We start from the raw sequence: 20,295 nt of genomic DNA on the forward strand, positions 1-20,295 counted from the left end.
TTTGGTGAGAGAGGAAGAGAAACTCTTTATTAGTTTTGTTTTTGTTTTGTTCTGTTCAACAAAATTCTTAATCATAATAAACTCTCTATTACAACCAAGACCTCATCACAGGGATCTAGTTAAAAACTACAAACCAAACAAAGAAGCTACAGTTTGAATTATACTGGTACACTCAAAGCTCGTCCTTTCTTGATCTTTGATGGAGCCATGGAGGTGTTCCTTGACTAAGGAAATGCTTGTAATACCTGGCCTATTCTTTGTCATGACGACGTGTCAAATTGTTCTTGTAATCGACGTAACAGAGTCCAACAATGAACTAGTAATGGAAGATTCTCAAAAATAACACCAAAATAAGTTATTTTTTCAAACTTAGCACAACATCTCTAAAATCTAAAAATAACACCAATCAAAGAGAATCTTCCAATATCAAATTTATACCTGGCCTATCCTTCAAAACTATACCCTAAAAGTGAAATTGAAAACCCAAACCTAAAAAAAAAATTCTAAAAATTAATTTTAAATATTTAAATATGTTAAATAGTGTTATTTTGAAAATTTATGGAAGGTATACCATACTTGTCCATAAAAACAAACTATTTTAGGATAGTGGATAATCCTATCGCATCTTTTTTTTTTTTGTTTCGTTTTGCGTCGGTCCTAACTCCTAACGATGGGACCATTTAAAAACCAAGAAAATGAATCTGAACGGGGTACTAATTTTGCGGTTTAGCCACTACGTACGTTGGAACACACTAAAAAATTCAGTGAACGTAGGAATGACACCTTAACTGTAAATGCGCAAGCCCAGCACAAATCATTTACATGGACCAAGCCCATTATTTTAAAGTGGCCCACTAATACGACTCAATTTTTTTGGAGTAAACCCATGATGGTAATTAATTTCAACCTATATACACTTGCTCTGAAATATGAATAATGACTACCAACCATTGTAATTAATTTCAATCAATATACACTTCCTCTTCTTTTTTTTTTTAAATAAACTCTTCAAGACTTCAACTCCATGAATAAAATAACCATTATAGAAAACATTTACTAAAAGTTTGACAAAAAAAAAAAAAAATACGACCTAGATAGTATGTAGATATCATTTTTCTTATTTGTAAGGTTTTGACGAGAGCAACTTTATTCTATTGTATGTATCAAACAATAAATAACGAGGGTTTTATACTTTTATTACGTTAAGTTTAGATGTAACACTTCCAAATTGGGCCTTCAAAAGAGCCGCGATCTTCTGCTTTGGCGGCAAGACTTCTTTAATAAAATCATTGCCGATAAAATCTTTTGACCTACGTTGAAGGTTTGGAAACTCCTCTGCAGTCATGATCGTGACGCCTGAAGCTTCTTGGACGATCCCTAGCCAATATCCAATGAAATCAGCCGCTATATCGACAAATCCAATTGTCTCTCCTCCGAAAAAATGTCTATCTCCAAGCTCTTTTTCTAGATATTTCAAACCCTCATAAGCCTCTTTCGTTTCTTTTTCTCTTTCGCTTTTAGGTCCCCAACAAGCCTTCCACATTGCTACCATTACCTGGGACCCCGAGACCAATACAAGTTATAAAATCTAATTAATATTGTACACAATGCTCTTTGATTAAGGCATGCATCTTTATTCTTGATATTACGTGAATACTTTGCTATTCAATTCCAAATTCATCATGAAAATTAAATCTCATACCCCTGATATAATTTGTTTGATTAAGATCAACATATATGTACCTTTTCATCCACATGCTTAGCCCAAAAACGGGCCATGGCACGCTCATAAGGATCTTGAGGCAATATCGTCTGACTTGTCTTCCACGTATCTTCGATGTATTCGACAATCACCAGAGATTCAGCTATTGATCTGCCATTGTGGACGAGGACAGGGTCTTTCTTATGGATGGGGTTGTACTTGAGAAGCATAGGACTTTTGTTACCATAAACATCTTCTTCATTGTACTCATAAGGTATGCCCTTAAGTTTAAGGACCATCTCTACTCTTTTGCTAAAAGGACTTCCCCATAACCCCAAAACCGTTACTTGCTCTTCTTGATTCATCTTTCCGGTTAAAAGTAATATACAGTCTGTTTGGTTTTCTTTTCTGTGTGTGTTTGTGTTTTCTTGAGCAACGCTGGTGAGCAGTTATTTATAATGACGTTGGACTTGGTTCAATGTATGTATAATTGTATAATGTTTAAGAACAGCTGGTCAAAGAGAAATATAATTATAAAATCTATAGTAGTTGGTCAAGTTCTTGACTCTTATAAAGGAGGGTAGTGGTTGAGCATGTATGGCTGAGATTAAATTACTAGATTCAATTGTTTTAAATTTCATAAGATACATATAATGTGCAAATACGAACAAATATTTTCATAAGAAGTTATCTTTCAGTAGTAGTACTAGTACCTTCAGAATTTTCAGAATTGTAGATTTTGCTCAAAATTACATTATCGTTTTGTAATTGTGTAACCTTAACATCATCGATACCGTCAGCCTTTGACGGATTACATTTCTGATTGGTTTGTTTGATTGTTTCTCAGTGGTTGACTAATTACGTAAGCAATTACGTTCACAAAATGTGGTAGAGACTTTTAAAACAGGCCATCATCTCTAGTAGGTCTGGGTGTTCTGAAATCCTTTCAAGTTGACGTCGGATATTTTGGATTTTGGGTTTTTGTGTTTAATGGTATAGGATCTCTTCACGTATATTTAAATTTTGGGTTTGGATCGGGTTCGGTTTGGATATTTCGGGTTCGGATTTGGATTAACTTAAGTTCTCAAAACCCAAAAATTTGTCTAAATTTTTCAAAATACATAATCAACCTAAAAATTTAGAGTATTTTTATCTAAATTTACTAAAAATAGTTGAAATACTCAAAAATATCTAAAATATCCAAAAATCTGAATATACTAAAAATAGACACTTACATTATTAAAATTATGTTTATTACTACATTACTAATATATATTAATATTGTGGATATATTTGGATAATCCGGATCGGATTTTTGGATCGAGTTCGGATCGGATATTTAGATCTGCGTATTTTGCGGATTAGGCTCAAAAGCAACGAATCATATAACATATTTAGCTTTAAAAAATCCCTGGGAAGGCTTAAAGCCTTAACTAGGATACGCATTTTTGATTAGGCTGATGTGAAACCAAATTTAACTGAAACCTTGTTAGGCTATTACCAAGATGGCCACAGTTTATATTCATTTTTGTACACAATTGAGTTAAGTTGTTTTCATTTATCAGAAACTATAGTTTATAAACCAAATTTGATTTATTTTATGTAGTTAGTTTTAGCATTTCGGTAATAAATTTTGAATTAACTTGGAAAACAAAAAAAAAACAGAGAAAGACAAATATGATAAGAATGAAGCTCAATTCATATCACTAAATACGAAAAGAAAAAGAAAAATCTATATTTTTTACATTACAAAAGTAAATAAACGAAAATTTTTACATAACATCTTTACAAAATGACGAAAAGAAAAAAACCATCTTTACAAAAAAAGAAAGAAAAAACTAAACTAAAACCTTAGGGGTCTCAGTCTCCTCATCATAATTGGGTTTGTGTTTCCTCGTTGCCCTTATATAGCAAAACACTGCTACAAGAAACGTAGTTGCTAAGCCTCCGAGAATAACTCCACCGCCGGCGACCGATCTATCCACCGTGGAATGGTGGTGGCCCCGCCGTACAGTCTCTACCAAATGTGAAACCTCCGGTGCTTCTACCTCCGCTCCTGGCCAGTTGTGCCTTCCGAGTTTCCTTGTTTCCGGAGGCTCAGCTTCCATTGATGCTGCCGCCATGACAAAGGTGTACGTTAGCAAGCAGCATAGAACTATAAGCTTTGCAACCATTGTAGGGTTTTGCCAAAACCGTTTTGGTTTATTAATATCTCTGATTTTTGTTTTCTTTCGTGGTTTACTTAGATGATTGTGTTAATGGAGTTATTTATAGGTCAATTTTTTTTCTTAGGATTTTTTTTTCTCTTGAAACAATTTTTCTAGTTTTCTTATCGGGAGACTATACAGATCGTGTGGTTGTCATATGGAAATTTCCGAGTGTTTGATTTCCGGGTAAATCGGCTAGATAAAAAATTATTTGTGTAAGTTTTTTTAATTAAAAATAATTATTGTTTTGTGTCTTCGATGGAGCTGTCGGGTTGGCCGGAGGAATCATACGGGTGTACACGTGAACATAAAAAATAACAATTCATTCAAAAAGTCTTCTACTGAACTGAACATACATGTATATTTTAGAAGTTGAAAGAAAACAAAAAAAAAGGATTTTGGATGAGATTAAATGAATTGATTTAATTAGTAGGAATACATATTGTAGATCTCTTTAGCTACAGTTTAAATTATTAGTAAATCAAAGACAGCGAGATCTATGGTGTGTTTATATGTAAAGTTGGTCTGCGATGTGTTCTGATTAAACAAGGAAGTGAAGCTTCTTTGTCTCTAGCTTCCTCTGTGTTTTGTATTTATAATTTAGGATTTGTTGGAGTTTTAGGACATTTATAAAACTTAATCGTGAGTTTGATACAATTACTATTTATGATGACAAAAAGTGGGTGTTAAGAGATAGAATTAATAAGAGATAGAAATTTATGTGGATTATGGTCATTTGGTGATTTTTACTTAAAAGCCGCCATGGATTTATTTGGGAAGAAAGAAGAGAGAGGGAAGAAAAATGAGAGAAAGAAACAAAAAATGGGTGGGACCATTAATTTTTTTTGGATATTTTTTTTTCTTCGTTTCTTTCTCTTTCTCTTTTTATATATATTAACATTTTTATTTCTTTTTCTTTTCATCACAATCCTTTTTTCCTAATTATTTAAATATTTATTAATATTTTTTTTGTTTCCAAAAATTTTCTACATACAAAAAATTATGTATTTTTCTTTATAATTTGATATGCATTTTGTTTAAATGATTTCAAATATAATTCAATTCAAAATATTTATATTTGTGTACAGTTCAAACCATCCAGCATGCCGTCCATCAATATTTGTGTATGGTTTAAGCCATCCAGCATATTTGATAGATTCAACCAATCCAACAATATTTGTGTACGGTTCAAACCATCAACATGTTAGATAGATTTAAAACGTCCAACAATATTTGTGTACGGTTTAAACCTTCCAACATATTAGATAGATTCAAACTATCCAACAATATTTGTATCCGTACATCAAACTATCCAACAATATTTGTATCCGTACACTTTATTAAGTGTACATATGTTTGTACACATTATTAATTGTAAAAATGTAATTTGTTTAATTCTTAGGGTTTCAGATGTCTTTACTGCAATAGTTGGTAAAAATTATATTTGCACACTTAATAATGTGTACCGACATATGTACACTTAATTATGTGTACAGACATCTGTACATTTAGTAAATTGCATACTTATAGTTAAACTCCCACCGGCCACCGGAAATGGTCTAGAAAGACCGAGTCCCTTTCGTAGTTATATCTTAACAAAAAAAATCACATCCAAAACGAATTAACTGAAAATTTCTCATCACGTAGGCAACCGTATAGTTTTTGTTCAAATCGAACTTCGGAAGACAAACTTGAGCCCAAATTCGGATTAAACATATGGTTTAGTATGGTTCGATTTTAAGTATCCCACAATTGTAAAGCGGTCGCCTTTTGAAGAGCCCATGAGAGCTAAACAAGCAAATGTTGTCTTTTCCTTTATTTCGACAAAGACAAACCTTTTATCCTCTTGTCCTAAGAGAAATTAAAGACAAACATCATTAGTTACAGAATTTATTCTGATAACCCTTTCTCATGATTAGCCTACTATTTTTATTTGGATGCCGACAGGCGACAGGTAACTTTATTCTATTTTTTTTTAAAAAAAATCACGAGTAAAAAACAGAGTTTAAGATGAGACAAAATCGGAAAATCTTAAAGAAAAAAATCCGAAAATTTTACGTATAAAATGTTAAAAATGTTCAATAGTAACTCAAAACTTTGTCTTCATATGGTGATTAAAGATGTACAAAACTTTTTCTCTCGCTATGGTATGTTTATCTCAAATGAGAAAACGAATTACTTAACAGAAAAACTCATATTCTATATAATTATTCAAGAACAATTAATTAACCTAAAAACTAAAAACACATATTTATTGATACTGGGAACCAATATGATTTTTTACACTCTAACCTATATAGCTAACGAAACCAAACAAAAAAAAAGAGAGGTTGAAACCCATATGATTTTCCCTCTATATGTACTAACGAACTAAGAAAATCAATAATTGTGAAGAGAATAAATAATGATCCGAGGGAAGATCTCATTGGCATACAAGACACAATAAGAATAAGCAAGAAAAGGCAGTCAAAAGTAGTCGAATATCATTTGCCTGTTAAAAAGCATAATCCTAAGTTCCCATTATTGGCTCATAGAGAACAAATAATATTTTCTCTAATGATTTGATGTCTCACACTCACTATTTTTACTTTTCACGCTCTATATGCCTAGTGCTTACGCAGAAAACACTCTGCGGATGGTGCATGTGGTTGTAATCTGTGGTTTTGTTATATTGGTCTGACATAAACAAACGATTTGTACATAAACAAACGATTTGTATACAAAATAGTTGCAAGTCTATAAACTAGTATGGGTTCATAAAATTCACCAGGCATTCAATTGATTAGATTTCTTGAAGAGATCCTGAGGAGTCTCGATCGTGTCTAAACAGGATGGAAATGAAGATTAAGTGTTTGGCTCAAGTATGACTAGTGGACAGCTACTCATATATATCTCTCTAATCAGATTCTTCCTTGTTTTTCGTTTTTTTTTTTTTGGCAGGAACAGTCTATTGTATTAAGTCTCTTGTAACTCTTACAAGTTTTTCATCTAATGAAAATTCACATATTTATAATAAAAAAAGGATGGAAATGAATATTATGTCCCGTATCAAAACTACACCGCATACACACGTTGTAATTATAAGTGCATGCGCCTCAAGATAAATTTGAGTTTCGATTTTAGATTTCACCAGCGATTGTAAAGCTATGTGTTACCGAACATCATGAAGTTTAGAGTACAAAAAAAAAGTTTAGTACAAAATCTCCATTCGCATCAATCCTGTGTAGATTAATCTAAAACAAAAGCTAATACATACGATCATATAAAATAAAAAAAAGGCCAATTAGACATACGGATGCACAAAATAAAACATGAACAATAAGACTTTGTTTTCCATGAGAGCATATGTTCTCAGAGCATTAAACCTTTCGAATAAGCATCTTCTCGTTAATATTTAGCCTCACGAGGCTTATAAATTCTCACATTCCTTAGTGACTTACCAAATTGTAAAAAATAACAAGAAGAACAACCATACATAAACCATAAACCATGATCAAGCAAGAACTTGTATCCTGAGATGAAGATATTGATGACTGATGAGTATTGGTAAGGATCGGGTAATCTGCATCCTGAGGTTTAAAAGCTAACTTACCAAGAAAATATGCTTACGTGTTAGTATAGCTTTTAGTCCTCGGGATGCGGATTACCTCGTCCTTACTCACAATACGTACACACGGATACACGATTACTCATCATCAAGAGGTTAATTTTTTTTCTTATTATTTTTTTTTCTCTCTTTTCCTTCTTTTTTGTTTTTTTTTTTGTTTTGGGCAAACTCTCTTTTCCTTTTAAATTTAACATCATTATATATCAAGAGGTAATACCATATACTCAACGTATTAGTATATATATATACATTATGCTTACCTGGTAACTGTTGATTACTTCGCACGTGCATATGCATGTATTAATATATACTACCAATCTTTTTGTCTAATCACAGTTTACGACGACTAGAAGTTTTAGTTGTAATTTTTTTTTTAGTTGTAATTAGTTAGTCATCAACATTGAACGCTAAAGATAACCACATTCGTATTAATATATAACTTCTTTTTGCAAATCATAGACTGAGATGGTAATGGTCATTAACAAGTGGAAGGTGCTATTCTCCATATAAATTGCCGACCAAAACACTATCGCACAATATATAAAAATAAAACAATAAATCCCTAGGGTTCACCGAAATTACTACTAGCTACTTGTTGGTTCACCAAGTTGGATCATCACTATCATAAGCTTTAATTTTCTGCAATTTGACCCATGTAAAACTCAGAATATAGAGTATAAGTTGAGCTATGTTACTAGCACATTATAAATAATTATGTGGCTTTTGTGATTAATTATTTCATATTAATTAAAGTTCTTTTTTTTTAAATAAAATTTCTGGTATTTTATAACTTACGGATGATTACAATAAAGAGTTTAAGTTTAAGTGTCTCAGCAACAACTAAATTCGGGTTAAACATGCTCGATACAGTAAAGAAAACAGAAAATTAACAAAGTGAAAAAAGCACAGAAATAGGTAAATTAGGCAGAGAGCCCTCAGAACCAGTACGCTAGCATGCCTCGTAGCTTCGGATTTGTCTCTCGTGCTAAGCAGGTGTTTCGGATATGTCTATCAAGATGCTAGAAGAGGCCTTCGACTGGGGTGCGTCGTGCGTTATCGCTATTAATTAAAGTTCTTTTTGTCAACGTACTAATAAATTTGCTTGAAAAGTTCAATCAATGGTAACGACTCTCGTATATCTTTGAATCAGTTATATAACTTGCTATTGACACTTAAACAAGTAACTCTAAACTTATATTTTTGCCTAATCTATATACAAATAGCGATAAAATAGAATGATCACAAGTTCACAACATATATAGTTTTATCTGTCGATCGATCAAAGGTCGTTTTTGACATATATGTTTTGGACTTGTGATTTGACATTTTGGTTATACTATTCATTTAAACTAACTGTGTTTATTCAGTTAAAGTTAGGTGACTCATTGCACGAAAACACAGATTTAAAGTTAATATAGCAAATATGGTGTACATACAAATTCAAAAGTACTCTGGATCGCTTTAATTATTTTAACGATTTTGTTGATTTATTCACTTCTCAGAGATGTCCAATACTGGTATAATTGTTGATAATTTCAGGAAAAGCACATGTTAAAATAATGGTAATAACAAAAACAAAGATGATGATGTGTATCAAACTACTAATTGCGCAAAGACAAAAACAAAACGCCAAAATGCTGTGATGGATCCTTTTTGTCAACTGCGTATCTATTATATTTTAATTTAACAAAACTAATAAATCCTTAAAACAAATTATTGAGAGCAAAAGCTAAAACCAATTATAGTCAATTTTCTTGAAATAAATTGAAACGATTAAATATATTTAAGCATTGAAGTTAATTGTGTCGTTTTGCTAAAGTTGAAACTTTGAAAGGCTGCTGATCTTTGTTCTTGTCATATATAAGTGGTTAGCATATATAGTCATCATATACATAGGGTAATTTTTCTTATCTCTTTTGTAAATGGGTATTAGAGTTATATTTCTCGAGTATGAACTGTATATTTTGTTGACCATACTACTAATTACGTCGATCTTAAAAGAATTACAAATTAAATAGTTAAGTTAATATCCATATTAAAATTCATATATTGACATGAAATCATTTTGGATTGTTTTAATAACGTCGGCCGTTTCCATTGTTTTAGTGAGATAGAAGATGTATTCCTTATAGAATAATACACGTACAAACAAGGACTAACTCTAGAAAATAATTGTTTTTCTCGAAATTTCAATTTACTCCTGGAATTAGTTTGAGCTTTGATAGAGATAATCCGGTTACAAGAACGGTCTTTTTTTTACAACCACCCTTGCAACTATTGTAAATGTTACGTATCCGTATTTTCTCTATAAGAAAACTGATTAAGAAAAAAAAAAGTAGTTTCATGTTAACAAAACTGTATAGAAAAAAATTGTGCAGATTTTTATTTTTTGTATAGTTAGTTGCGGTATAATGTTTTTAAGATTTTTATTTTTATACATGGGTGGAAATTATTTTTAATTATAAACAATTAATTTATTCATGTAATGACAGAGAAACAATTGTTTTCACTTTTCTTGTTTTGTCTTGGTGGTAGATTTTGATTATAAATATATAAGTGTTGATTAATTTAACTATTTCATAAAACAAATAAAGAAGCTCGAGTTGACCATCTCATTTCTTTGATGGAATACACTCTCTTTTCTTATCTTCTCTTCTTTCTTCTTTTCACAATCTTTGATCATCTTTCTCTGTATTCTACGGAACAAATTCCAAATATTATATGGAAAACATCAAAAACCCTAAAAACCTAGATGATTATACGGACAGCCCATCGAAAAATAGTCATCAAAGCGTTGATGATTCCCTGAACCAGTCAAGATCTTACATATGCAGTTTCTGCATAAGAGGCTTCTCAAATGCTCAAGCTCTAGGAGGGCATATGAACATCCACAGAAGAGACAGAGCTATACTCAGACAAAAGCTTATGGAAGATAATAAGGATGATGTGGTCGCCGAGAGTGATTCATCAGAAGTTGTCACTCTAGACCTCAATGAACGGCAACAAGAAGAAGCTTTGGCATGTGATGATCAAGACCATGATGTTGACAGAGATATAAGTCCTAATCGGAAATTAGGGTTTTGGGTTCAAGAAAGCAAGTTTGGTACTAATGATCACGGAAAGGTCACGGAGGTTAGCATAGATGGTTCAAGTTCGAGTCATCATCGTGAGATTGAAGGATTAGATCTCGAGCTTCGGTTAGGCCAAAGCGTCGTGGAGAAAAAGACAATGTAATCTCCGAATGATCAAAATCATATATTCATGTGATTGCATTGTATCAAGGAAAAAAAAAACCCTTGAAACATCATATCCTCGAATCTGTCTATTACAAATGGATTCGTGGATCATATTGTATCGAAGGTATACCTTATTATTGCTACCTTATCATTGTTGTATATTGATATTTGTTTCCTTGTTAATTTTGGTTTATTTTCACCAACAATCTTTGTAAATGACATACACGTCCAAACAACCATATATATAGAAATATGTATTTGATGTTTATTTTATAGTTCTTAATGGAAAATGAATTAGCTTAATTCAGTCAATGGTAGATAGCTAGCTACTACTCCGTATTATTCAATTTGTTCACTGAGAATTACAATGTTATCATTGACGTTATAGATATTGTACTAATCGCGAGATCTTGAGTAATTCTTTCCAGATAACTCATTAATTTTGACTGTTTATTATATTTCGAGATCACTGGTCCTCAGCATCTTAACATATGTACTTTTAAGTCGTTGGAACCGCAAAAAGATTCCATAATCTTTCATGATAATATATATGTAAACTGATGATACATGGTCCCGACCCATCCTCATGATCATGATAAATATAATTAGATCGATGCTTAACTAAACCAGCCATTCGGTGACGGTTGCAACGTTGATGATGACAGTGAAAAGAGCGAGAGTTCAATTTTGAAAGAGGCTGCACTTGGACTTGATGACGCCATCAATGACGACATTCCTTAATTAATGACGTCCTGGTTTGATAAACCAAGCAAATTCAATTTAAAAATAAATCCAAACCGTCCGGTTCAAATTGATTTGTTGGTTTATCGCCTTCTCATTCTCGGTTTGGCACTACAAATTATCAAATTTAGATCCAAACCGGAACTCGATACAGGTTTATCAAAGTTAGTTAATCGAACCGGTTTGATAAAATGCTAAAAATAATTTAAAAGAAGGGTGCCAACGAAGACCAGGCAGGTCCCAGCGCACACGATCCTAAATCCTCTGCATCGTCTCCATCGCTGGTCTTCCATTATTGACGAATCTCTTCTCTGTGCTTCTTCCTTTTTTTTTTCCGCCTTCTTAAACAAACCCATTTCGATTTCAACGGACGCCTCTTTCTCTTTCTCACTCACTTTTACGATTTGTTCTTTCGCCGGAGCTCGTAGTGTAGGCGGATCCGCGGGCGGGGAGAAATGGCTTCTAATGATCCTAAAAAAGCCGGTGGAGGCGGCGGAGGAAGTGGTTTCTTCGCTTCTCTTGCTTCCTCTATCTCCAATTTGGGATCTGTTATGACTAAATCAGTTAATGGGTGAGGTTTTTGAGATCTCTTTTCTTAAACCCGGATCTGCCACTCTGCTATTTTGGATTTGAAAAGCTGGAAACTTTGTTAATCAACCTGTTAGGATTTGGTGTCTCCTATGTTCAGATCTTCTTCTAGCTTTAGAGTTTTATTTCTGCTCATTTGGAATTGATGTTATACTAGAGCTTGATTCACACTGTTGGAGAGTTTTGATTCACTTCTAAACTGGGATTTTTTTGGCTTAAAGTTAAGTCCTTTTGAACGATTCGTTGTGTTTTGATTTGCTTCTCAGTTTGGTTCCTTATGAGGGACTTGAAGTTATCAATCCCGAAGGAAGTACAGATGATGCAGCGGAGGAAGCAAGCAGAGGAAGATGGAAGCAAGAGGTATATACATACACTTCTTCATTTACTTTTGTTGCTGTTATTGTTGTTCTTTGTTGATCTAATCATCTGAGAAACATACACAATTCTCAGGATCGTGATGGCTATTGGAAGATGATGCAGAAGTATATAGGATCAGATGTTACATCAATGGTGACCCTTCCTGTGATTATTTTTGAACCAATGACAATGCTCCAGAAAATGGCAGAGGTTTGTGCTTATGAATACATCTTATAAGTTGTTCCTCTCTGTTACCTTTGTAATTCTATGATGCCAATGATATGTGCTCTGTTTTTTGATAGTTGATGGAATACTCCCATCTGTTAGACATGGCAGACAAAACTGAGGACCCTTATATGCGCATGGTCTATGCATGTAAGCATATGTTCTCCTCATTGATTTCTTCTATGATCAGTATCTGTCCTGTATGGCTAAATTGTAGTTGATTTTTAACAGCATCTTGGGCTATATCTGTGTATTATGCTTTCCAACGTACCTGGAAGCCATTCAATCCAATCCTCGGTGAGACTTATGAGATGGCTAATTACAATGGTGTAAACTTCATTTCTGAACAGGTTTTGGCTCATTTCTTTTAGAACTCAAATAATTGTCAATGTTCTTTAGTTGCCAATTTCTTTCAGATTGTTGATACCAATGGTTTTGTTCTCAGGTCAGCCATCACCCACCAATGAGTGCTGGTCATGCTGAAAATGAGCATTTTACGTATGATTGTACTTCAAAACTGAAAACAAAATTTCTGGGAAATTCCATTGATGTTTACCCGGTAGGAAGGTAATACTGCGAACCACAGTACAGGCTGCAACTATATATACTTCATTCAGATTCTTCATTTGTACATTACCCTGAACCTTAAATGCCATGAATCTATGTTGCAGGACACGGGTGACACTTAAAAGAGATGGAGTTGTTCTTGACTTGGTACCTCCTCTAACCAAAGTTCACAACCTAATCTTTGGACGAACTTGGGTCGACTCACCTGGGGAAATGGTCATGACAAACCTGACCACTGGTGACAAAGTTGTGCTTTACTTTCAACCATGTGGCTGGTTCGGGTAAGTTTCCTTCACTGCAACCTCATCGTCCTGTTTAGATTTCCCATTTGAAGCTGAAATAATGTGTTTTCGTGGTCTCAACAGATCTGGTCGATATGAAGTGGATGGATATGTCTACAACGCCTCTGAGGAGCCCAAGATACTCATGACCGGAAAATGGAACGAGTCCATGAGTTATCAACCGTGTGACGGTGAAGGTGAACCTCTCCCAGGCACCGAACTGAAAGAGGTTGGCCAAATGTCTCTCTGTCATTGACTCAGATCCTATTTGCAAAAATCTCAATATGATGAGACATTCTGATACTATATTTTGTTTATAGGTATGGAAACTCGCTGATGTTCCAAAGGATGACAAATACCAATACACACACTTTGCTCACAAGATCAATAGCTTTGACACTGCCCCTAAAAAGCTGTTGGCGTCTGATTCACGGTTACGCCCGGATAGATATGCACTCGAGATGGGCGACATGTCCAAATCCGGCTATGAGAAGAGCAGGTATGATAACAAAAATCTTGTTATCTGAAATTGTTGTAAAGCTTGTATATTGTTGTAAAGTTAAACTTCTCCCTCATCTTTGCAATACAGCATGGAAGAGAGACAGAGAGCTGAAAAGAGAACCCGTGAAGAGAAAGGCCAAGGCTTTACTCCAAAATGGTTTGATATAACGGAAGAAGTCACTCCTACACCATGGGGTGATCTCGAAGTTTACCAATTCAATGGAAAGTACTCAGGACATCGTGCAGCTGCGGATAACTCTGAAGATAACACCGACCCTAAGTCGATCGAGTTCAACCCTTGGCAATTCCAAGATCTGTCTACTTAAAATGTATCGCTCCAAAAGACGAAAAATATCAAATCTTTTTGGAAACAGATGTTGTAATTCTTATTCCGTCCTAGTTACAACAAACTTTTTCTATTGTCTACTAGCTTTCCCTTTGCTTTCTCTAGTATTAGTTTACATACAACTTCCATTGTTTTTCTTACTATCTATTCAAAAAGTCTATCTTTGATCCTCCTCATCGTCATAGTTATCTTCTACTTCTTCTCCTTCTTCTTGGGGATGATTAATCACATTCTCACCAAACCATCTTGGAGGATCGAATCCAGAACCACCAAGAGGATTGCAGCGGCAGAGTCGGTAAGTGGTAAGAACAGTGCCTTTGAGAAATCCATATTTCTTGTAAGCTTCCATGGAGTATTCGCTACAAGTCGGAACGTAACGGCAGCTTCTAGGTAACACTGGCGATATCTCTCCTAATTTTTCACCGGAAAACGCCATTAATGACCGGAGAAACAACAATCTCAGAATTAGATGAGGAATTGCAAAAGGAGGGGTTTTTTATTACTCTTGTAGAATCTCAGCATCGCTAAAGCTGCTTTGACTCCCACACTCTCATGCTCTTCTCCATCTGAACCCAACCAATTGGTTACAAAAGAGACAAAGAAATAAAAGAAAAAAAAAACTAAATTTGAGATAAGAGAAAGAGAGACCTTGAGGAGATTCAGGGTCTTGATTCGAAGGCGTCGATTTTACAGATAAGCAACGGAGCTGCAACCTGGTTCTCCGAGGAAGATGATGGAAGCTCAGGTGGGAAATTTTGGATTTCTGGTGAAGTTTAAGAGGGTTAGGGTTTTCAGAGATCAACGGTGTTGCATAAGGACGCTGGATGGAGACGACAACCGCCATTATTACAAAACTCAAACTCAAAGTTCTCTGTCTAAGTTAGATACTTTTATGTCATTGGTCAGGTCAATTTATTTATCTTACGGTATAAAAAAAATTATATTACAGTACAGACTAAGTTAAATACGACACGTGGCGAAATGTAAAAGGAAACGAACTCAGACACAGATAAAAGCATCTTCAGACAGAGCACATCCACAAAATTAACTTCATTCATCTTCATCTTTCTCTTGCCTAACAATAAAAAAGAATGGTGAGCTCGACGCCATTGTCGTCTTCTTTCTTACCTGTTCCTCGGAAATTGTCCGTTCATGGCCATTTTCCGAGCCAAACAACTCTCTGGTTCTCTCAGAAACAGTCGTCTCTCCGTGTTCGCGCCGCAAAACTCCCTGAAGGGGTAAATTAATAATATATATGGTCTCTTAAACACTCTCGACATATCTTAAGTTGTTCTGTTTTTTTTTTTTTCCTTTCTCTTACAATTCTCTTTATGAAGATGATAGTGCCAAAAAAGGAACCCGGTTTCAAGCCAGCTTTTCTGGGATTCACATATACAGCTGAAATATGGAACTCTAGAGCTTGTATGATCGGTCTCATCGGATCCTACATTGTTGAGCTGGTGAGTTTCAATGGCTATGGAAGTTATATATACAGACAAAATTAACTTAAACAGAGATGCCTTTTCTCTTTTTTTCTTCCAGATTCTGAACAAAGGAATACTTCAGTTGATTGGTGTTGAAATTGGGAAAGGGCTTGATCTTCCTCTCTAATTTTATTCTTCTTCTTCCAATCTGGTCACAAGAATCTTTGCAATACTCTTTTGGCTTATATCTCATGTAAACAAAGAACTTACAAGCTATGATTCTCCATAATTTATAAAATAAACAGTTAAACACATAATGAGAATGAGAACTGTCTGATTAAGAATATATGAAAAGCCTTTAATTATCTTACAATGATGTCTTTTCACCTGTTAAGTGTGGTATGTATAATAAGCATAATCAGCTTTTGAGTTCTGTATACACAAGCACAACCTAACTTACTTTTCCTTTTCGAGGAATCCAAAGAAAAAAACAGGGGAAGAGACCTAACTGATACCATAATTCACAAACGGATGCTCTTGATCCAGTTAACAATGATGAGAGATAGAGAACCTTCTTGTCAAGCAGAGAGCCTACTACTGACTAGGGGCTAGTTTTAGGTTCCAAGCTGAGGCGGCTAAAATATGCTTGAAAACGGCCAAGCCAAGGTGCTGTGAAGTTAAAAATCTGCTGCCTTTTCGATGGAACTCACCAGAGAAATAGGGAATATCTGATTTGTTCTTGGCTAAGAATTTGTTTCAGATGAAGCAGGGATTGAATCAAAAGCTGTACGAAAACGCAGACCAGAACCAATATGCCTCGATGTAGGGCAGAGCCAAGAAAGTATGTTCGGACCCAAAATCTGAAGAAGAAACAGATGTGAAACTTAAGAAAGAATAAACATTTGTCTGATACTGATCCTCCAAAGAATAATAAGAATTATTACCAAGGTTAGGTTTTCAAATGCGCCGATGTCATATGGATGCTTATATACTTGCCCACCTTTCTCTGCTAACCACATAGCTCTCACTCCTTCATGGTACTGCTCAGTTACCGGAAAATGATTAGCAGAGGAACAAAGCCAACCTAGAGCTAAGGAAATCCGTAATCTAGCAATTGAAATAAATGAAAACAAAAACACAAGAGAAAAGAAAAAAAGAACAACCTCGATAGTCGTTTTGTTTTGTAGAATGAGGTAGATGTGCCACCCAAGAAGAACACCTAATGCGATGCTCAATGGGATAAGAAGAAAAGCTGAAAGTACCTGAAAAGAAACCCTACAACCATTAGCAAAAATGATATCTGTTGGTAGTTTCCAAAACAGTACATCAATCGCAATCATTACATATATAGTTCTTAGATAGCTGCCCATCTCCTCCTCTTCATCTTGAGGTTCAACAGTAAGGCTTCCCACAAGCAAAACCTAATCAATCAAGGAATATATATATATAAAGCTCATATACTAAGCAACACAGAGAGATATACATTGAGCTAACAGAAGTTAGGAAATGTACCAAGGAGTATACACATGCAGTCACGGCATAGACAACAAAGACAAAGAAGACCTTGTAGTTAGTGTGTCCTACGCAGTTGTTGATCCAAATACAATGGTGGTCCTGCAAACCAAAGACGACTGGTTTAACATAATAGCACATGGGTTTGGGCGATTATATGTTCAGCTTCGCATGAAACATAAGTGTTCAGTAGAGCATACCATTCTAAGCACACATCTTTTGCAAACTCGACAATGGTGAGCTCGCGGAGGTTTGAAATGTGAACACTTTTGACAGTACCTCAAATCTCCTCCCTGCAAATAACATAACCAAAGTAAGCAGCGAAACAAAACATCACAAGTGGACTTTCCAAGAAATATCTAAGAACGGAGTTGCAAGTGAACCCCAAAGCCTCAAAACATGAGCTCACATATGGACTCTCAAAACCTCAACACCCAAAATTGTATCACAGAAGCCATCAAAACAACGTTAAAGAAACAAACAAACTACAAGAATCACCACTCTAGCTAATCCATATAGCGCAAAAGATGAAATTTTTAAGCAATCCCAAAGATAACTAGAAGCAAGGAACAAATTTGAAAGAAAAAAAAATGAAAGTTCTCTAGCAAGCCAAAACAATATCTCAAAGAGAGAGTCAACAATGTACAAGAATCATCATTATAGTCAAAGACTAAAAATTTAATTGATGTATACAGAAAACGACTACACAACATTGGACAATCCAGATCCTGAGAAATTAAAAAAAACAAACGATATCCACAGAAATCTTAGATTTATCCATAACCGGACAAAAAGCAGAGAAAATGGCAAATCTCTCTGACATTGAAATGAACAAAAAAACTGATCACAACATCCAAAACTAATACTGACAAATCTTGGAATTGACAATTTCAAGAACCGAGAAAGAGCTAAGAATGGATGGAAGAGAAAGAGATGACCTTGCGCTTAATCTCGTGAACAGGACTATCCGGATCTTCAACATCCGGCATGTAATTGAGTGGAACACGACCCGGATCCCTGAAAACGGCGACGTAGTAGTTGTAGACACACATCAGAGCCAAGGCCGTGAACGCGGCGGCGTTAGCGATTCCGGGAGAGGAAGTGAGGCTGAACCACCGATCGATGAAAGTGAAAACCGAAGAAAAGTATATGAAACCGATCACCAACATCACCACCGTGACGGGGAGAGAAAATCCAACTCCTTTCCGTTTCATATTTTTATTTTATTTTTGGAGCACCGGCGTCGAGACGACGGCGTCTCCGGCGAGTGTGGATTTTTAAATTAAAATTATTTGTCTTTTTTTTTTTTTTTTTTTTTAGCTTTGTCGATTGTTATTGTTGTTGTTGGAGTACGTCTGAAGTTGTCGACGATTTTGGAGATGTCTCTCTCGACTCGAAAGCTGCCCCCACCTAATTGCAATAATCCCTTGATTTTTATATTATCTCGTATTTGCCCCAAAGTTTTTTAATGTTACACTGAAGGTCCTCTATTAACATCTTTCTTAAGACACTTTTTAATTATACGTTTAACCGATCAGAACTTCAAGCTTAAGATATGTTTTAATGGCTTGGAAAGTCTTCATGATATATCTTAGGGTCCCGCGAGCATTTTTTTTTTCTGAGTTTGTAGGTACGCGTGTAATTTTTTTCAATGAAAAAGATCACAAATTAAAACACAATTTTATTATTAAATTCAAAATTCAATGTTTTTTTCATGCTTACAACAAAACCAATATACAGTACAACCTCAATTATACTATCATTACATTAAAAAAAAAATCAGTAATATGCGTATTTATGTTTACAACTGCACTATAAATCCATAAAATACTATATGGTCTAAATTTTCAAAATTCAAAATAACATGTTTTTGGTATTAGCACTAATTATAGAAAGCATAGTAAACTTATTCTAGATTGATGTATGTTATACTCTGGTGGAGTTTGAATTTGATATCTATTATAGATTGGAAGGTTGTGGATATAACCCCTTCTTTGCTGCAAAACATAAATAGGTAGAATCCACAAATTCAGTCATCCAAGTGGTCTCTCAAACACCTTTAGGTGGAAGAGAATATTCTGGACTTCTTGTAATATAAATATGGTAAGTATCGAGCAAACTCTAAAAATGATCTATTTTTTAGATTAATGTTCACCGGAAGAAAACAAATTCAAAATCAATATTAAAAAAAAAAGGTAAGACTGATAATATTAAAAGTGAGAATCTGTGTAAGCCTACCAAACCAAGAAATTCTAAGTAAATCTACGAGATTCAGTGAGATAATGAGTTAGGCGGTAGAGATGCATCAGTAGACTTCCGACTTTAATGTCAGATATATTAATATGTCTGAGCCCTAATACTCGGATGTCGACACATCCATCCAAAAACGTTCTTCTCATATGGGGATAATACAAATGTCACAAAATTTACCAAGTTCGACTTCTTAATTAAAGGTATAGATAGATGTAAATAATTAATTACTATGTTCATGTATGATATTAATAACCTTGTCCTCATGAAATGTCATCACAAGGCATTGAGAAATAGCCTTGTTAAAACGTTTAAATTGTATAAAACGATTTAACATAGAACTCTCTTATGGAATCAATCAATTTTATCAAAAAAAGATAATATATTGTTTCACTTATCTTGAATATAATTTAACCAAAATCAGTTTTGTGTTAACCATAATGCTTATTAATAGTTAGTACGTCAAGTACTTGGCATTTGTGTTATATTTGTACAATCCATGACGTTAAAAAATTGGAAAGTAATGGTAATGATAAACTATTGAAAGATACAAGGTCAAGGTGTAAGGACTATTTCTTAACCATGACCATTAAGATAAAATAAAGATTTAATTACTCTTTATGTTTTAAATACTACACAATTAACTTGAATTGTATACTTAAAAGCTATTAGTCTATTCGGCTTTCAAAATACCATCAGCATGACGAAGTTTCCAGATTAAAGACCAAGTTTCTCGACAAACTTCAAGAGT

General features: G+C 34.3%; 6 protein-coding genes and 1 pseudogene across 7 annotated transcripts; 3 read left to right on the forward strand and 4 right to left on the reverse strand.

Annotated features, from left to right (window-relative positions):
- Positions 1-930: 930 nt before the first annotated feature.
- On the reverse strand, positions 931-2,174 carry LOC104750547 (glutathione S-transferase U8-like). Its single transcript, XM_010472382.2, has 2 exons — positions 1,744-2,174; positions 931-1,555 (listed from the first exon to the last, which is right to left on the reverse strand). The coding sequence occupies exons 1-2, from the start codon at positions 2,065-2,067 to the stop codon at positions 1,187-1,189; spliced, it is 693 nt and encodes a 230-aa protein (XP_010470684.1). The 5' UTR covers positions 2,068-2,174; the 3' UTR covers positions 931-1,186.
- A 1,204-nt stretch (positions 2,175-3,378) lies between these two features.
- LOC104750706 (uncharacterized) lies at positions 3,379-4,059 on the reverse strand. The gene has a single exon (XM_010472575.2). It carries the CDS (start codon positions 3,874-3,876, stop codon positions 3,541-3,543), a length of 336 nt encoding a protein of 111 aa, XP_010470877.1. The 5' UTR covers positions 3,877-4,059; the 3' UTR covers positions 3,379-3,540.
- A 6,053-nt stretch (positions 4,060-10,112) lies between these two features.
- LOC104750976 (transcriptional regulator TAC1 pseudogene) lies at positions 10,113-11,055 on the forward strand (annotated as a pseudogene). Its single transcript, XR_015574968.1, has one exon. The product of XR_015574968.1 is annotated as a transcriptional regulator TAC1 pseudogene (transcript).
- A 629-nt stretch (positions 11,056-11,684) lies between these two features.
- Positions 11,685-14,527, forward strand: LOC109124492 (oxysterol-binding protein-related protein 3B). Its single transcript, XM_010473087.3, has 10 exons — positions 11,685-12,064; positions 12,348-12,441; positions 12,532-12,648; positions 12,741-12,813; positions 12,895-13,013; positions 13,109-13,230; positions 13,335-13,511; positions 13,596-13,740; positions 13,832-14,010; positions 14,101-14,527. The coding sequence occupies exons 1-10, from the start codon at positions 11,949-11,951 to the stop codon at positions 14,336-14,338; spliced, it is 1,380 nt and encodes a 459-aa protein (XP_010471389.2). The 5' UTR covers positions 11,685-11,948; the 3' UTR covers positions 14,339-14,527.
- On the reverse strand, positions 14,374-15,388 carry LOC104751066 (UPF0161 protein At3g09310-like). The gene is made up of 3 exons (XM_010472975.3): positions 15,007-15,388; positions 14,862-14,924; positions 14,374-14,769 (listed from the first exon to the last, which is right to left on the reverse strand). Exons 1-3 carry the CDS (start codon positions 15,200-15,202, stop codon positions 14,516-14,518), a joined length of 513 nt encoding a protein of 170 aa, XP_010471277.1. The 5' UTR covers positions 15,203-15,388; the 3' UTR covers positions 14,374-14,515.
- An 8-nt stretch (positions 15,389-15,396) lies between these two features.
- Positions 15,397-16,099, forward strand: LOC104751243 (light-harvesting complex-like protein OHP1, chloroplastic). Its single transcript, XM_010473191.3, has 3 exons — positions 15,397-15,596; positions 15,696-15,818; positions 15,901-16,099. The coding sequence occupies exons 1-3, from the start codon at positions 15,450-15,452 to the stop codon at positions 15,967-15,969; spliced, it is 339 nt and encodes a 112-aa protein (XP_010471493.1). The 5' UTR covers positions 15,397-15,449; the 3' UTR covers positions 15,970-16,099.
- On the reverse strand, positions 16,100-18,912 carry LOC104751332 (putative protein S-acyltransferase 16). Its single transcript, XM_010473288.2, has 7 exons — positions 18,233-18,912; positions 17,495-17,587; positions 17,295-17,396; positions 17,126-17,203; positions 16,946-17,044; positions 16,727-16,822; positions 16,100-16,642 (listed from the first exon to the last, which is right to left on the reverse strand). The coding sequence occupies exons 1-7, from the start codon at positions 18,506-18,508 to the stop codon at positions 16,526-16,528; spliced, it is 861 nt and encodes a 286-aa protein (XP_010471590.2). The 5' UTR covers positions 18,509-18,912; the 3' UTR covers positions 16,100-16,525.
- Positions 18,913-20,295: the final 1,383 nt, after the last annotated feature.

Source organism: Camelina sativa, chromosome 1 (genome assembly GCF_030686135.1).
Source record: "Camelina sativa cultivar CO46 ecotype springtype chromosome 1, ASM3068613v1".
In the NCBI taxonomy this organism is placed as follows: Eukaryota; Viridiplantae; Streptophyta; class Magnoliopsida; order Brassicales; family Brassicaceae; genus Camelina; species Camelina sativa.